The following is a 16,921-nucleotide window of genomic DNA, read 5'->3' on the forward strand; positions in this document are numbered from 1 at the left end:
GTGGCCCCTGTCGTAAGCAAACATAAAACCAGGAAAGGCCGATCAAGTATAAAGCGCTCTTAAGCAGCTCACGACGGTGTACTGGAAACACAGAAGAGGCTATAGTAGGATGTTTATAACATCGTAAAAACAGCATATATGCTTGCAGAATGAGACGAAATCGTCAGATTATTCATTGTATTGATAAGCATGTCTTCCAGGATGACAGTGACATTTCCTTCCAGAAATTGTTGGCCAGCATACTGGACCAGAATCGCGGACGTATGGAGTAGTGCAGCACAAGTCCGGAGTCTTCGATGCGGAAACAGCCTCGATAATCGCTTTCGTCTGAGTAAGTTCATATGTGCGGCTCAACTGCTCTGACAACCTGAAGAGACCCATTAACAAATTAATATAGCGCTGATGCGATCTACTTCAAGATCTGAAGCCAAGTGTCGAGGGGAAAGTTGGAGATTTGGCGTGTCGGGCTGGGCTTGGCACTCTCATTGTTGGCGAATCATGTTCTCCGGCATAACATCACGTGACAATCGACTCCCGCCTTCGATGCAAACCACTTCGCAGCATCAAGGCGACAAGACTGCCATCTCGACCAGACCCTTGATGCTTCTACTTCATCAATCGATAAAGATACTTGTTCGCATTTCCCAATCTCCTTTGATCATTTACACTTTGGAACCTCGATAGCCATCTGGTACAGGCTCATTGCCCGGGACCTCCTCCCTCAGCGCTTGTGACTCGTTCGCCCGCCCGCTCTTCCGCCCCTATCGTTTGACCATCGCTTGCTCGGTCGGCAGATTAGCGAATATTAGAGACTGGAAGGAGGCTGTTTGTGGTAAATTCCGCTGCAGTCAATACTTCGGAAGGACTATCTAGGGGGCGGTTCCGCTTCAGGACCCCATGTTGAAGAGAAGGAGAGACCGCATTATTCGATCCTCGACTCCTCCTTTCTCTCCCTCTGCTACTCTCAGCCCTGCGTCGTCGACTCGGAGCATCTTCACAATCTCGCTTCAAGCAACCCGCTCACGGTTTCATCTGCCACGTTAAATGGCAGATGGTACCTACAGGTTCCAGCAGCCTGGGGCCGGGCAGTTCTTCTTTCAAACGCAAGCACAACAGCACTCTCACCAACGACACATCGCACGGAACGGGACGAATTCACCCACTGGAAGACTGAAGTTCAACCACGATACTCCCTCACCTTCCCGATCTCCTCCTCTCAGTCAGGCCGCGGCTCTCAATCCATTCAACATGTACAGCCAAACTCATCAAGGGCAGCATGTCATGATGAATGGCGGCCAAGCCCATCAACGGTTTGGCATGCAGATCCCCAAGTTTCAGTCGCAGAGTCATCACCCGCACCATACGCAGCAACATCATCACACGCATCACAATCAAGCTTCACACAACATCAACCACCAACACAACTTCTCGAGCGGGGCATTGGCTTCCGCGACTCCCCACTTTACCCCGAGCCACATACAAAATGGGGCTCACACTAATGTTGACGAAGATATTGACGAATCGATGAATGAGCACTGGCAGCAACAACTTCAGTTGGCCGCGGAATCACGGCAGGCCAGCTCTCCCCACTATCATGCCCGGTCTGTCGCGCAACAAGCTAAGGGCATCCAGATTGCCCCTAGCCAACCGGAGACACAAGAACAAGTCCCCGACGGGCAGAACGGGGTGGTCAAGGCCAAGACATCTTCACGGCAGGGTTGGCACGCCTTGGATTTCGGCGGACAGGGACTGCGCGCGCTGTCCACGTCTCTATTCAACTATGTTTTCCTGGAGAAATTGTATTTGAATCATAACAAGCTGAAAGCCCTCCCACCGACCATCGGGCAACTTCGAAAATTAAATCACCTGGACCTGTCAGGCAACGACCTCACCGAGCTTCCAGAGGAGATCGGCATGCTCACGAATCTGAAGAAGCTCTACCTGTTCGACAACAATATCCGCACACTTCCTTACGAGATGGGCTACCTTTACAGGCTGGAAACACTCGGTGTTGAGGGCAACCCTCTGAATGATGTCTTGAAGTCCCACATCATGAAAGAGGGTACCAAAGCTTTGATCAAATATCTCAAGGAAGAGATGCCAGGTTAGTAGAATTGCAATTATTTTAAGCCTGCTTTCTTGCACAAACATACTGACACTGATGGAAGTTCACCTCCCACCCCCGGACCGGGACTGGATTGTCCTCGACGAAACCGCCAGCTCCTCGAACCATCGTACTGACAAAGTTACTGTCTTGTCATACAACACACTCTGTGATTCCTCCGCGACTCAGTCACACTACGGCTACGCTCCAGCTCGCGTTCTATCCTGGGAGTTTAGAAGGGAGCTCATCTTGAACGAGCTCAGGTCTCACGATTCGGATATCATTTGTCTTCAGGAAATCGACCAAGGAAGCTATAATGAATATTTCCGAGAACAGCTGGCTTACAATGATTACAAGGGTGTTTACTGGCCACGAGGAAGGGCTATGGGGATGCAGGAGGAGGACGCCAAATGTGTGGATGGATGTGCCACCTTCTTTAAGGGCAGCAAGTTCATCCTTCTCGACAAACAGCTGATCAATTTTGGCCAGACAGCCGTGAGGCGCCCAGATGCAAAAGGTCAAGACGACATCTATAACCGACTATGGCAGAAGGATCATATTGCAGTTGTCGTATTTCTTGAAAACAGGCAAACCGGCTCGCGTTTCATTGTCGTGAATGCCCACCTCTACTGGGACCCAGCGTTCAAGGATGTGAAACTGATACAGACGGCTATTCTGATGGAAGAACTCACCAAGCTGTCGGATACGTATGCCAAATGGCCCGCGTGCACCGACAAGGCGGCTTTCCGATTCTCCAAAGAGGAGGGACAGTCAGAAACGCCACCCCTGGAGGAACCGGCGCCATCTGTGCAGTATGCCAGTGGCGAACAGATCCCTCTCCTGATGTGTGGAGATTTGAACTCGTCTCCGGGGTCCGCAGCATACAATCTGATTGCGCATGGTCGGCTGGATGAGGAGCACCCGGATTTGGAGAAGCGTCTTTACGGCAATCTCAGCAAAGTCGGTATGACACATCCCTTCAAGCTGAAGTCCGCATATGGAGCTATTGGCGAACTTCCCTTCACGAACTACACGCCAGACTTCAAAGATATCCTTGACTATATCTGGTATTCTTCAAACTCGCTTCATGTTTCGGCGTTACTCGGAGAGGTGGACAAGGACTATCTACAGAGGGTGCCCGGATTCCCCAATTATCATTTTCCAAGTGATCATATCGCATTGCTGGCGGAGTTTACAGTTAAAGGGAAAAAGGGTAAGGTTGTGGAGGCGGACTTTGGGCCGCAACGGAATTGAGGGAATGGAGCATGTTGAACGTCATGAGACTGGTGTTTGTGTAGCCGGTTTGTCTTGTTCTTTCGGAAACTTTGGGGTCCTCTCGTGTATCTCTGGTGTTGTTATTTGCTTTGCTCTGTCGTTTTCTACATTTTGTGTGGTTTCATTCCTTGCTTTTGCTGTCAACCGAGGGCACTTGCTCAATTGAACTCGCTTGTCATGTTCTTGGAAATTAGTCAATTGTGCGGTATCCTTTTCTGCTCCTGGATCTTCTGGGCCTTTGGTGTCTTCTCGAGTGCTGCTTCCCTGTCAACTCTGCCGTTCCTTGTCACCATGGACTCCATAGGCAGCGAATGCGGCTTGAAGTAACGGAAGAACATCGCCCTGTTTTTTTCTCATCTTCTCAATCTAGGCGAATGGGGTTCATCGTTGCCGTGTACGTCTTTCGTGATTTCGCTACTCCATCCATGAATAAACGCCGTGGCCTCTTGAAGCGAGAGGACCGGCCTGCTGCTCTTTGGATTTTCAATTGCTGGTGTGATTGTAGCGATAAGTGAGTGAGATTCACTGAATGACTGAACGACGTTGTACCGCCTAAGGCTTAGAAACAAGTCAGGAACGAAGGTAGTATACATTTCTAGTCTAGTGTGTATTGTACAGTGCAGGAGGATGAGGGGTTTGCAATGCAATATCTGTCTCAGATGGGTATCCTGCCATGTTCCTCATCCAAGAAACAGGCAAAACAGGCTACTCCTTCGCCAAATCTTCTATCCTTCTCCACACGCCGACGAAACCTCCGCCTACGATCCTGGTCCCGACCTTAGGTCGGCAGACCAGCACGCTATCCTCTTGCCTCGCAGCTTCTTCAGGAGCAGCAGGTGCACTTTCTACACCGGCGTCAGAAGAGTCTTCCTCGGTCTCCACCGAGTCCGCGGCCTCAGTCCATGAGGACGGGTCCGCACGCGACTTCTTCACGGCAAAACGCACATCCCAGAGCCGACCACTGCTGATACCGGAGCCGAGCTCCACGACCTTCTCAAGGATGAATGGTAGCTTTTGTTGCCGGATGAGGTCCACGCAGTCGCCGACCTGGGTCACGCTCGGCATGAACACGACGAGGATGCCGTCTCGTTTCAGGATGGGGGCGACGTGGGGGATGCGCAGGTGCGCGGAGGGCATGTCGAGGATAGCGTAGGAGAGGAACGGCTCGACTGTGGGGCCGCTCGAGAGGAGGGATCTCGAAGCGCGAGCCTTCTTCTGCTCAGCGATCCAGTTCTCCACGTGGCCGACGTAGAAGTCGACATTGCCGGCGTACAATCCACGGCGGAACCCGCGGACGATCTTCTCGGCGTGGGCGGAGAATTTGGGGGAGACGTCTACGGTGTGGATGATGGCTCGTCGGTGGGCGCGCCAGGTGTCCCATTGTTGTTGTTGCTGAGTATGCTGCTCGACGGACTCGTCTGGTGATTCTCGGGCGGAGGTGCTGCTTGATTTGGGGTCTGCCTTTTCCGCGTCGGTTCCGGGCCGGATCGGTCGGCCTTGGAGGTATTGAATCTGGGATTTCTGTGGAAGAGGAGGTGGAACTGAGTTGGCTGCTTGGATCGCGCGCGCGAGGTGTAGAGTGAGGGAGCCATGACCCGTGCCAGACTCGAGGATCTCCAATGGTGGCTCTTCCTGGGATCCTTCTGCCGGGGGAGTGACGTGGATATCGAGGAGGGAGACAATTAAGTTGGCATCGGCGGAATAGATCTACTGGGACGTTCGTGAGTAGGAGTGTGGATTATAGAGCAATGGCAATTGATCTCATACTGGTGTGACGAGACGGGGGGTCATGGAAACATATTCGTCGAGGGTCGGAAGGCTGAGTCGGTAGTCAGGGCCTGCATTGCGACGGGCAATTAGTTATATATTCCTGGCGGCCAAGAGTCTCAATTGACCTACCCTTATGTGCCTTGACAAGATCTCGTACTCGCTGGCCGATGATGCTATCGTGCTGCAGTACTCCTCGTCGCACATCGGTCTTCTGCCCTCTTCGAAGGGGCTTTGTTAAGGATGGAGTTTTGCCATGAACAACAACCCTGTCCCCCTCTGACATGATATCTATCAGTATACACAGGCACAATGAGGTATTGACGATCTGAATCGGCTGTACCTCTAAAATAGGAAAAATTCGTGTCAATTGACCCCGAAAATTTGGGAACGGGTTTAGAGGGAGTCAGCCCCAAGGCTCGGCGCAGAGATTGAAAAAGACGAGCCATCCAACACTGCTAGCTAATAGAGGAAGAATTAAGAAGAATCAGGGCAAAGTCAAGAAAAAACAGTTGTTCAATTGCGACGGGGGGGTTTGGCAATGGCCAGAATCAAAAACTTTTTGACGGTTATCGGACTTGGTCGCTATCGGCACTTCTCTATCTCTGTCCACTTATCAAAACAGGGGCGCGTGGGGACTGGGGGAGTTCCATCTTCCCACCCCACATTAACTGGCCCAGAAGAGCATCGAAAAACCACCCAATAATCATGCTGAATTCTTTCACCAGTACTTAAAAGTGAACGGTGAAGCAAGTAAAGTGAAGAGGCCGAATCAAATTGAGTTTAGTTCATTATAACCGATGCGCGGGGCAGTAATAATTGTTGATCCCACCCCCGCGGGATGATTCATGGGACGCTTATCTTTCTTTCACTTCTTCGATTCATGATCTCAATCCATTGAGCCATCTACTTATCACCCTGATTCAACCTCGCAATCTTCAGTCTTACACTCAATTACCAGCCAATTTGTGTGCCATTTGGTAGTCTCCCCTCTCACATGGGTCTCCATTGAGATCATCTGCATCACTGAGCTAGCATCTTACCATAACTCTGTCTGTATTTAGGCTTTCATCGTACTCAAGGACTACCTAGTGTTACAATGGGTTTCACCGAACTCCCTTACATGAAGACCAATCCCAAAATCATCTTCTTCACTGACTTTGATGGGACCATTACACTCGCGGATAGTAAGCCCACCACGCTCTGAACTATACTATCAGAAGCTAATTGTCCGCCATTGAATCTCAGGCAATGATTTCCTGGTAAACTTCTGACCTGAAACCCGAATTGGCGTCTCAGGGCTGATATATTTAGACCGACAATCTCGGATACGGACGAGAAAAACGTCGCCAAGGGAATTACGATGTGCTCAACGGCAGAGCTAGCTTCCGGTATGTGCAAGTGCATGACATTGCTCCAACGAAGGCGTCCGCTGACTTCTTCGACTGTTCTACAGTGATGCCTTCCGCGATATGTTGGACAGCGTCAAGACGCCTTTCAACAAGTGCATCGAGATCCTCCAGGAGAACATGAAACTTGACCCCCACTTTGTCGAGTTCTACTACTGGGCCGAGGAGAACAACGTTCCAATTGTGGTCTTGTCGTCGGGGATGAAGCCCATCATTAGTGCCTTGTTCGAGTCATTGCTGGGACACAAGCCTCGAAGCCATTTGCACATTGTTTCTAACGATGTGGAGAGCCGCGACGGCAAGGACATCAACACCGCAGGCGGCTGGCAGATCAAGTACCACGATGACAGGTGAGGACACCAAAGACTCGGATTGTAAATGTTGCTTCTAGAACCTAACTTGCGCCTTCGATAGTCATTTCGGACATGACAAATCCTTGGAGATCAAGCCGTACGCTGCATTGCCGGTCGACAAGCGTCCTACTCTGCTCTATGCTGGAGATGGTGTCTCCGATCTGTCTGCTGCCGCAGAGACTGACCTTCTTTTTGCCAAAAAGGGGCATGGTAAGCAAAAACTCCCCTGGACCTTCGATCTTCCAGTATGCGGCTAATCCCAATTCAGATCTGGTGACCTACTGCGAAAAGGAAGGAATGCCATTCACCACGTTCGAAAGCTGGGAGACGATCCTGGCCACTACAAAAGACATTCTGAGCGGCAAGGTATCATTGAAGAAAGTGGCTGAAGAAGGACTGAAAAAGGTGCATGAAGACAATTGACGTGATTTCACCGCCGCTCTATAGATCCGGGAGACGTTGGATTTCTTCGACTGGTTTTGGATTTTCAATAGACAAGGGGAATATCCTCCGATAATATCTATACATATATAGAGAGAGGGATGGCTGTATAGAAAATTGATTAGATGAGTCTCTCTGGCCTAAGATATCATCGGACAAGTGCTGAGAACAACCATGACTGGCCAATCAGGAAGGCTTCATCAAGAATTCCCAAATAGGCTTAGACCCAGGAGGGCCCGCGGATCAGGGACTTCAAAAGGCCGAGAATCAAGAGGTAATGATAAACTTTAGTTCACATGTGACCGCCTTCCGGACTCGAGTTTCTTAGTGCTACAAATACGGGGGCTCGGACAATCGACTCTTCCATCCCCAGATTTGGCCCCCTTGAGATGGACTGACGGTAATCAGGTCTTGTCCATGGTGTGGCCTGCTTTCATCTTATAACATCGTGTGCCCCATCATGCTTGAGCGTCCAGCTGCTTACCATCCGCTCGAAGATCACCAGGGGCTCCTTTCATTAACATGACTCGCCGGCTTGTATGGATCACTCGTTGAGAGTCGATTATTTCAGGTTTTCGCTGCTAATGTTCTCGATGATAATAGGTTCGGACGGGCGTGCAGCTCGCTATCATCGCCTCAATTGCATTACTTCTTGTGGTGGTTCTAGACAATAAATTCCGTGTTCTACCGGCGTCCATCCATGGCCACCTTCCCACTCATTATGCTGGCTACGTCGTTACCGATGTGACCGTGGTCACTTGCTCTTCTCTCAGCCTTTTTTCCAGTTGCAAGGCCGACCCGAAGGCATGGTCTAGAATTGAAAAGGACCTCTATCTGCGCTTGGGGTGGACGTCCAGTGCTTACGTACAATTCCAACGGAAGAAGGAAGAGGAACTACTCGCATCTGACAAGGTGGTGATCGACTTGAAGATAAGCCGACTGACGCCGCAGTCCTCGAATGACCCACATGGAGAGAAAATTGACTGGGAGCAGAGGCCAGGTGGCATCTGGCTGAAGCGGACGGCCAAGCGTCATGCGAGTGACTCGCAGAAAGCGATCACCTCAATCGATGTCTTGTTCGGTGCAGACGCGGTTGATCCGCGTGTGGGCTGGGAGGTGAAAGATACTCCGCTGCTCCTGGATAGCAAGACGGAGGAGTTGGAGGCCCGCATCAGTATTCGAAGGGGAGACCCGCCAAAGACCAAGAAGCCCATTCCACGCATTAATGAGAATGGGAAATTCAAGATCATGCAACTAGCAGACCTTCATCTGAGCACCGGACTTGGAGTGTGTCGAGAGCCAGTTCCGGTAGAGCCTGTGCCTGGTCACAAGTGTGAAGCGGATCCTCGGACATTGGAGTTTGTGGGAAGACTCCTCGACGAGGAGAAACCCGATTTTGTTGTCCTGAGCGGTGACCAAGTCAACGGTGAGACTTCGAGAGATGCTCAGAGTGCGCTCTTCAAGTCTGTCAAGTTACTTGTCGACCGCAAGATACCCTACGCAGCCATATTCGGCAATCACGACGACGAAGGCAACCTTAGTCGAGAACAGCTTATGACCATACTTGAAGATCTCCCTTACTCCTTGTCGACCGCCGGCCCTGAAGATGTGGATGGGGTTGGAAATTATATTGTCGAAGTCCTCGGTCGTGGAACGACCGCGCACTCGGCTTTGACTCTGTACCTGCTCGACTCGCATTCCTACTCTCCAGATGAACGCCAGTTCCGAGGCTACGATTGGATCAAACCGAGCCAGATTCGATGGTTCAAAAACACTGCGCAAAGCCTCAAAACAAAACACCATGAATACAGTCACATGCACATGAACATGGCTTTTATTCATATTCCCCTTCCAGAATACCGTGACTCCTCAAATTACTACAGAGGAAATTGGTCGGAGGCTCCCACTGCACCGGGCTTCAACTCTGGTTTCAAAGATGCCCTAGAAGAGGAAGGAATTTTGTTCGTGAGCTGCGGGCAGTAAGTACCCTTTTGGATATTCGGGGGCGACCTGGGTGCCGTTTGCTAACATATCTCTAGCGATCATGTTAATGATTACTGCATGCTTAACAAGGATCGAGATCAGAAGCCGTCTCTCTGGATGTGCTACGGAGGTGGTGCTGGTTTTGGAGGCTACGGAGGTTATGGTGGCTATGTCCGTCGCGTTCGGTTCTATGATTTTGACATGAACCCCGGGCGTGTTGTGACATACAAGCGACTTGAATATGGCGAAGTAGAGGCCAAGATCGACGAGATGATGATCGTCGACGGAGGTGCCGTGAAAGGACCTGATGAACATCATTGAGCGTTCTGAGTCCTTGTACATGTGTCAAACTTCCTCATCTTGACTCGCCGCTTCCGTCAGGGGATGATCTTTACATGTGGCTTCGAAGCAATTTCGCAGTGATGGGTGTCGACACCCTCATACTATGATCTCGCCGCATAGATACGCTGTCTATGCTTTACATCTTGCTATCTCGGGCGCTTCTTTCCTGCAGTTTTGTACCTTATATATTGAGTTGAAAAGGCAGGTTAGCATGAGTCTGAGTTGACTCATCATTGGACAGAGGACCAGGGACTTCAATCCACAGCACCATTCATCTAGAACATTTGTGATTGTTGCAGCGCTAGCATGCCTTGCCTCAATGCACTCTCCCACATCTTACGAATGGAACACTTGATCACCACCATTTTTCGAACAATACCCGCTCCTTACCATCTCCCAGCAAACCTTGAAGAATACTCGCAACTTCGTCTGTCATCTTGGGAGGCGCACATATATAGCAGACCGTCTCCTCAGGTCTAATGACACCATCAGGTCCCTGGAGCGCCTGTCTCAGATCATCGGGCTGCTGTCTTCGTGCATAAATAGTCAAATCCTTCTGAGGTTCCGACAGAAGTGGCGCAAAGTCATCGTGGAGATTCGTGAGGAAGAGCCGTAAAGAGATCCGCAGACGGCCCGACTCTGACTGGCAGCGAATGATTTCGCGCAGCCGCGAGAGGAAGAGGATTTGGTCCAGGCATGTCTGGGGGCTTTTTTCAGGGAGGGACGGGACAGCTGACCGGGGAATCTTGGTGGAGTAGAAGAAGTGAATGTCGGAGTGCTGGTGGTGTAGAGCTGTTTCGTCGTTGTTGTTCAGGTGCGAGAGCATGGAGATGAGAGGGCTGGGCGTTGATTAGCTACCAATCTCAAATGACTTGGAGGGTGTGCATACTTGATACCCACTCCGCCTGCAATGAAGAGGACCTTCTTGGTTTCATCCAGGTTGATTCCCGATGGGGGCCAGACGAAACTGCCTCCGATGCGAATGCTCAGTTCCTGTCCCTGAATCTCGTCCTTGGGTCTCCAGAGCCATGCGCTGGCTGGGTTGGATGGGGCATGCTGGACGGCTAGCTCCACGTACGGCGCTCTGCCTCGCGGGTCCATCGGAGGCAAGCCCGTTTCCTCGTCCATGGGAGACTCCACGGGAGGTTCTGGCGAGGGGAGGACCTGAGCATCTGCCGGGGTGGAGGTGATGCTGTATCCCCCCGCGTCGGCGAGCCCGGGTATATGCACGTCTACCCACTGGCCCGGTAGGAACGTAAGTGGTTGTGGTTGATCAGACTGAGGTCGTTAGTTATATACAACCAAAGTGGCATAGTTGCGAGACAGGATACCTCTGCATCAGCTCGCTCCTCTTGCTCCTCCAGGCTCTGCACATGAGGAGGAATGGTTAGTTGTATCAGCCGCACAGTAGGATTGACCTCGTCGATATGTGAGAGCCTGACGGTATACATGCGGTTCTGTCGGGGCTCTGCCGCCGTGCGCACCAGATGCGGCACAGAGGCCTTCCTAGTTGATGCGTAATCCATCTGGCGTCGGATCGTACCCGGAACGGACTGGTGAACGAACAGGGGTTGAAGCCGCGCGAGAAAAGGCACGCGCTGAGAGACGAAGATGCTTGGTGGGTGTGGTGAACGGCGGAGTCGGTGGCACCACAATAGTCGGGGCGTCTGCATTCGGATGCTCGACCTACTGCTTTTGACGTCAAGTATCTATATCTTTCAAATTATCCACGAAGACTAGGCTGTAACCGAGGAGACGTTGTTAAAACAACATTGTATGATCAGTCTAGATTGAGTACACCTCTGATGGTCGATGAGTGAGTGGTATGACGTTTGCCAGCGTGTCATACTGGAATCATCCTCCATTACTATTCCATCTCTCTTCCTTAGCCCTTCCTAACAGTCTTTGAGTTAGATCCGATTACTTTCTGCGATGAGATTCTGTAAGAGTACGAATGCTTGTTTACATTAGTCATGCCAATTACATCTCGGGGTTGAACAATAAGGCAAATTAGACAATGCTGCGAAGACAATCACAGACACCCATGATCTCCTCCCAGTGGCGCTTCACTTTTCAACTAGACATGGACCATTCGCATACTAAGAGTTGGTTTGGTGACAACTACTAGCTCTTGGTACAGCTCCTCAGCTCTACGTACTACTAAGACCATCCGCTTAGACATGCAGATTGATCTCCTCGTCACACGGACTAGTGTGTGATGGCGGGCAGCCAATGTGCGTGTTCTGCAGCCTCATTGGCGATAGATCCCGGGCTTCGTGCCTGTGCTGGCGCTTTCAAACCCGCAAGCATTGGCCAGATGCATCAGCAGGAAACTTTTGCATGTCTTGATCCTCAACTTTTCTGGCTTTATCGTCGTTGCGGTTGGTGCCCCTCTTCAGGTCTGCTATCTGCTTACAGGGCACCATGGACGACTAAGGGTGCGCCGTAGGCCATATTTGACCCCTTGTCTGGTGGTGCTTCTGTTCTGTTCATATCTAAAGCGTGTTTCCGGCTGGCCTACGGAGTCATTTTCTGTGATTGTTGCTTGCTTGACTTATTCCTCTGGTTGAGTGGTTTGGGTTCCTTCAATGCGAGTGAACTGAACGCCCAGCCAGCCGGTCTGGCCGCCAGTGGATAGTTTATTTTCGACTACACAATTGATAAAGACGAGGTCTAGCTCTTTCATACTTGACTTTTCAGATTGGCCGTTTCGTGAGTTATCTGAAGATTTCGGTTTCGGTCGCCATGTATTTCCCACGGAATCATCGCCATCGCAAAGTACTTTTGTACTTGATGGCTGCCGAGCTTCCGTTTACCATTGTTATCCTTACATTCACTGGAATCGCTTCTCATAATCTATACCGTACGAAACTGTGGCAGGATGGCGCAGACAACGGATTCAACAGTTCCCCCGATGAGCAGTTGTATGCGGCTGCCAACTATCGGCCTTACAAGGTTCCTACAGTCTGGAGCGGATTGTACGTTTTCTTTTCTCTTGCCTTTCGCTCTGGTTCTTTCTCTTCTCCAACGCCCTTGTTGGCTTGATCCTGAAATTGGAGAAGAATGTCGCTGACGCTGGCTGGGGCTACAGCATCACCAATTACAACCTAGTACTTGGTGTTTTAAGCACATTTTTCCTCATCACCAAAGTCCCCCTACACTTCCTTCGACTGTTCTATCCGCCCTTGTCGGTTATTGTCCACGGGGGTCTTGTTGCAGTATACATCGTTTCAGCTCGGTACCAGGCAGGCAGTGATATGTCGGATCCCGCGCACCCGCAGCCGGGTGCGCCGTGGTACATTACGAAGAAGTGCACCGTTGCTGCGAACAAGGACAATATCAATTACTGTCGTCAGGCGAAGGCCCTGTTTGCGTTCACAATAATAATCATGTGAGTACCATGTTCCTGCGAGTCGACCCTCAAGGCTGTGATTGACGGAAGAAACAGCGTCCTCTATTTTGTCGAGTTTGTTCTGAGTGTCCACTCCCTCGTCCTGACTCCGGAGGAGCGCGCAGAACGATTAGAGAAGGCCGAAGAGAAGAGAACCTGGAAGGAATATGAAGAAGCCATTCTCAAGTCTCCCGCGGTGATTACGATGAGCCCAGCTTATCCACAAGAAGGCATGCCTGCTATGACACCCCGTAGCCTTGCCTTCAACCGATTAGGAGGAGACAATTCATCCGACCTACCTCTTCGTGAATATCTCGGTGGTTCGAATCCCCGCCACTCGATACAGCAGGATTCGTCGGCGGAGACCCTCGCATCAGGGCAACATGCCCAGGCTGGAGCAACGACCCAGCCTCAGCCTCAGATGTATTTCCCTCCGCCTCCCAAGAAGGCCGCCAAGACGTGAGGGCGCATTTTCGATCGTGTTGAAGTGTGTATGGGATGTGTGCGGCCGTTATTAAGCGTGAAACATGACCAGATTTGTTGATTGCTGCTCTATTCCCCTATGTCTGTTCATCCTTTCGATCAAAGTTCTGTTGATTCAGCTGGTTGTGAGCCATCGATGTGCCATCGAGAAAGCGTCGCCCTCGTCTCTTAGATGATAGGAAGGATTTCGACTGGTATCGATGCTGTAGTTTAGTTGATCGTAGTCATTCAACGTAAACTGAGATATGATCCGTGAGCACGAGAGACTCATACTATGTCCAGCCACATAGGGGATTTGGGCTGATCTATGCCTCGAAGCCAACGAGAGGGCGCTCAGGTTCGCCGCATATGCTAATCGGTCAAGGAAACGAAAGGGTATCTTTTCGCAGAAAGGAGTATAAAAACTCGATGATACGCGCCGATATTGCCCAGGGTTGATAATCAATTTGATTCCTGACGTTTCTTCTCTTTCTTAGCCCAACGTACTATTGAAGCCAGCAGTCAGTTTCAGTCGAGTAACAACCGGAGCAGCTTTAGCGAAGCAACTTACATCCGCAGGCATTACACAAGGTCTTTGGTCCGTCCGGTCCCTTTCTCCACTCGGGGGAATCAGAGGTCCCGCAGTCGGTACACAGATACTCTCCCTTCAATCTCTTCCTTCGGTCGATCTCCTGTGCGCTTCGAGCTTGCTGCTCGATCGTGGCTATATCAATATTGCAATGGACGAGACAGCCTTGGCGCATGCCTGTGCTGAGGCCATGAGACCGCTCGCCCTCACGGTAGCGCAGCCCTGTCATCATCTCAATTCCGTCGATGTGGGCCAGATCTTGCGCCTGTTGCGTAGTGCTTTCAAGAAGCGACCCTGGTTCTCCATCATCGGTGTTGACCGTATCGGACGACTCATTCTCCTCACCTGAACCGGTCGCATCGTAAGATGTGAACGGAGGCAAGTTCTGACGCAGGGCAGATGATCCCGAGTATTGCTTGAGGTATGCCTGTCGACCTGAATTTAAATATTCCTCCTCTTCCGCTCTGAGTTGTGAGATGCGCTGATTTAACCGGATATTCTCGATCTTGTGTTCGAGAAAGGAATCGAGTAGCGCCGAACTCCTGGTGGGATACGGCCGGCAGACCAGGAAAACACCGTTGCAGGTATTATTCTCGTCTTTGACATGTGGATGACCGTGCGCTTCTATGACGCCAAAGGTATTATTCGACTTGTAGAAGCGGAAATGGCACCGCAGCGGACGGGCCGTGGCGATGCACTCTTCGAGTTGACGGGTGAAGACGGACTTGTCGTCATCGTGAATGAACCGGGATAGGGCATCACGTTCGATCTGCTTCGACTCGTATCCGGTAATCCACTTGCAGGACGGCGAAGCGTAGAGAACCGTGCCATCGGGACGAAGGAGGAGGAGCATGTCTGTCATTTCGGCGAGGGTACGCTGCACCCAAACCTGTTCTGTAGTCGCATCGAGAGACGGCTGCGGTTCGGCATCTTGGGGGACGGCATTCGAAAAATCGTTGCTGCTTTCACTGCTAGAAATTGACCCTTGAAGTGCTTGCACATCCATCGAACCTCGAGTGTCTCTCTCGTTCTGCAATGCGTATGTCTTTTTTGATCTCACCGTGTCCGCCTCCGGAGGAGCGAACTCCATGGTCGCGCGGAACCAGGAATGGCGAAATAATTGTCACTATAAACGATTCAATACATTGAGCGAGAGTCCTGATGATACAGGTGCCGATAATGTAAAGAGACTGGCGAAATATTATCGTTCAAGATGGAAAAGATATGCACAGAAAAAAAGACGAAAGAATTCCATATGGAATGTGAGGACCTGTGAGATCAACGCCGAAAATGACCGCTGTTGACGCTGTATACGGCCGCATTTAACCCGTAACTCCCTGCGGCCCTGCTCTCGCTTGCACAGAAAACTTTTACAATCTGAGCGAACGAGTTCTCGAACTCTCTGAAAATTGTGCGCAATGTACATCCAGGTGTCCTCTCATTTCATAGGCATCCTTGGGGGAGGAGGCGAAACAGATGACTGGCAAGACTCTCGATATGCGAGATAAAGACAGAAGCTGCGCTTGGTCGGCTGTAATAGTTAACTAGAGAAACAGACAAGATGAAGCACAGCGAAGTTACAGGAGCCATGACTTCTTGAAACTTAGTTTGCTTTGATATTAGTTAACTCTAAGTGGGCCACGGCAGGATTACCTGGACGGGATTTCTGTAGTAGTTTGTGTGGACGTCCAGACAATACACTGTTCTATCTTCCCTTCTTTGATCATGATGAAATATTGCCCATTGAGTTAAAATATTTCGTGTGTTGTAGAAGCCGAAGAAGTCCAGATCCCCATTTCTTCTGGCGACAAAGGAAGTCAATCGTCGGTCGACACTGAGAACGACAGCTGTGGGAATGGTATCCCTCAAGTTTGCAAACCATCATCTTACGTCCTGATGGAGCATGATCAACGACTCTGAAAATGCCTACCAGTTTGAAAGGAGGCAACGGGACAATGAATTCTCGCTTGATAAACTCCACGCCTTGACGCAGCTTCAGCCCCATGTGCCAGTTTTAGAGGAGTGTCAGACGCTATGAGATTCGTCGATGTCCGCTGCACTGGTCGGAAGCCCTGTAATGCTTTGACATTTGGCAGCGAATTACTCCGTGATATCGTGATGACGTCTGGCGATCTGCTCCATCAGATGAGGAATGAGAGGTGTGTCGTCAAGCAGGTCCAAGATCAGAGCATGCCCACCGCCGTCTAGAAGACTGACATACCATTAACACGAAGGAAAACAACACATGCGCAACTTCAAGTTGCACGGCAGCAGGCACAATGCTTCCAGAGGACCGGTTTCATCGCGTCCAACTCGCAGTTGATACTGAAGGGTTCAACTGAAGCCGGGTCGTATTGGTTGGTTCACCATCCGATGCGGTTCGGTGAACATGACATCCATAAAGCCATTGAGCTTGAGCTGTGTGACAAAAAATATTCCAAGCTGGCTTTGGAAAGTGTTCTCATCGTGGCGGCGAGGCGAGGCGTCGAGTTGCTGATGGGCTGCAACTAGCGGAATGGAACGCGGTTCAAACCAGGCAAGCATGGGCCAGTGTTCAGGTTCAGTCAGGCGTGCAGCCTCATCCACAGCAATCATATTGAAGGGGCTGCTGCCTTTCGCCTTGCGCCGACTTGCATTGAGTTATCAAAAAGGAGCGGCGTGTTCCCGGTTACCCTCATGGTATGGGACACTGAAAAGCCACTGATTCCCCCATACTGAGTGTGCATTGCCTGTCGCTGTATAATACAGCCGATGACTGGATTGAAAACCCAGTTCGAAATGCAGTTCCAGGCTCCATTCACAGCT

The 16,921-nt window shown here is 50.8% G+C and overlaps 7 protein-coding genes across 7 annotated transcripts; 4 read left to right on the forward strand and 3 right to left on the reverse strand.

The window, feature by feature from the left end:
• Window positions 1–1,044: 1,044 nt before the first annotated feature.
• On the forward strand, window positions 1,045–3,358 carry Aud_007087 (CCR4-Not complex 3'-5'-exoribonuclease subunit Ccr4; the record flags this gene model as incomplete). Its single annotated transcript, XM_043291980.1, has 2 exons — window positions 1,045–2,104; window positions 2,169–3,358. 2 exons carry the CDS (start codon window positions 1,045–1,047, stop codon window positions 3,356–3,358), a joined length of 2,250 nt encoding a protein of 749 aa, XP_043147915.1.
• A 726-nt stretch (window positions 3,359–4,084) lies between these two features.
• Aud_007088 (tRNA (adenine-N(1)-)-methyltransferase) lies at window positions 4,085–5,595 on the reverse strand (the record flags this gene model as incomplete). The annotated part of the gene is made up of 4 exons (XM_043291981.1): window positions 4,085–5,086; window positions 5,147–5,217; window positions 5,279–5,425; window positions 5,490–5,595. The coding sequence occupies 4 exons, from the start codon at window positions 5,593–5,595 to the stop codon at window positions 4,085–4,087; spliced, it is 1,326 nt and encodes a 441-aa protein (XP_043147916.1).
• A 650-nt stretch (window positions 5,596–6,245) lies between these two features.
• On the forward strand, window positions 6,246–9,653 carry Aud_007089 (uncharacterized protein; the record flags this gene model as incomplete). Its single annotated transcript, XM_043291982.1, has 8 exons — window positions 6,246–6,333; window positions 6,395–6,408; window positions 6,461–6,537; window positions 6,603–6,905; window positions 6,970–7,118; window positions 7,177–7,274; window positions 7,953–9,328; window positions 9,389–9,653. 8 exons carry the CDS (start codon window positions 6,246–6,248, stop codon window positions 9,651–9,653), a joined length of 2,370 nt encoding a protein of 789 aa, XP_043147917.1.
• A 376-nt stretch (window positions 9,654–10,029) lies between these two features.
• Window positions 10,030–11,347, reverse strand: Aud_007090 (FAD-dependent oxidoreductase; the record flags this gene model as incomplete). Its single annotated transcript, XM_043291983.1, has 3 exons — window positions 10,030–10,513; window positions 10,564–10,952; window positions 11,006–11,347. 3 exons carry the CDS (start codon window positions 11,345–11,347, stop codon window positions 10,030–10,032), a joined length of 1,215 nt encoding a protein of 404 aa, XP_043147918.1.
• A 1,072-nt stretch (window positions 11,348–12,419) lies between these two features.
• On the forward strand, window positions 12,420–13,528 carry Aud_007091 (uncharacterized protein; the record flags this gene model as incomplete). Its single annotated transcript, XM_043291984.1, has 3 exons — window positions 12,420–12,652; window positions 12,766–13,065; window positions 13,123–13,528. 3 exons carry the CDS (start codon window positions 12,420–12,422, stop codon window positions 13,526–13,528), a joined length of 939 nt encoding a protein of 312 aa, XP_043147919.1.
• A 461-nt stretch (window positions 13,529–13,989) lies between these two features.
• Window positions 13,990–15,206, reverse strand: Aud_007092 (GATA transcription factor LreB; the record flags this gene model as incomplete). Its single annotated transcript, XM_043291985.1, has 2 exons — window positions 13,990–14,033; window positions 14,099–15,206. 2 exons carry the CDS (start codon window positions 15,204–15,206, stop codon window positions 13,990–13,992), a joined length of 1,152 nt encoding a protein of 383 aa, XP_043147920.1.
• A 944-nt stretch (window positions 15,207–16,150) lies between these two features.
• Aud_007093 (uncharacterized protein) lies at window positions 16,151–16,627 on the forward strand (the record flags this gene model as incomplete). Its single annotated transcript, XM_043291986.1, has 2 exons — window positions 16,151–16,275; window positions 16,351–16,627. The coding sequence occupies 2 exons, from the start codon at window positions 16,151–16,153 to the stop codon at window positions 16,625–16,627; spliced, it is 402 nt and encodes a 133-aa protein (XP_043147921.1).
• Between the last annotated feature and the right edge of the window lie 294 nt (window positions 16,628–16,921).

The sequence above is a fragment of the Aspergillus udagawae genome (assembly GCF_001078395.1).
Source record: "Aspergillus udagawae IFM 46973 DNA, scaffold_5, whole genome shotgun sequence".
Classification (NCBI taxonomy): domain Eukaryota; kingdom Fungi; phylum Ascomycota; class Eurotiomycetes; order Eurotiales; family Aspergillaceae; genus Aspergillus; species Aspergillus udagawae.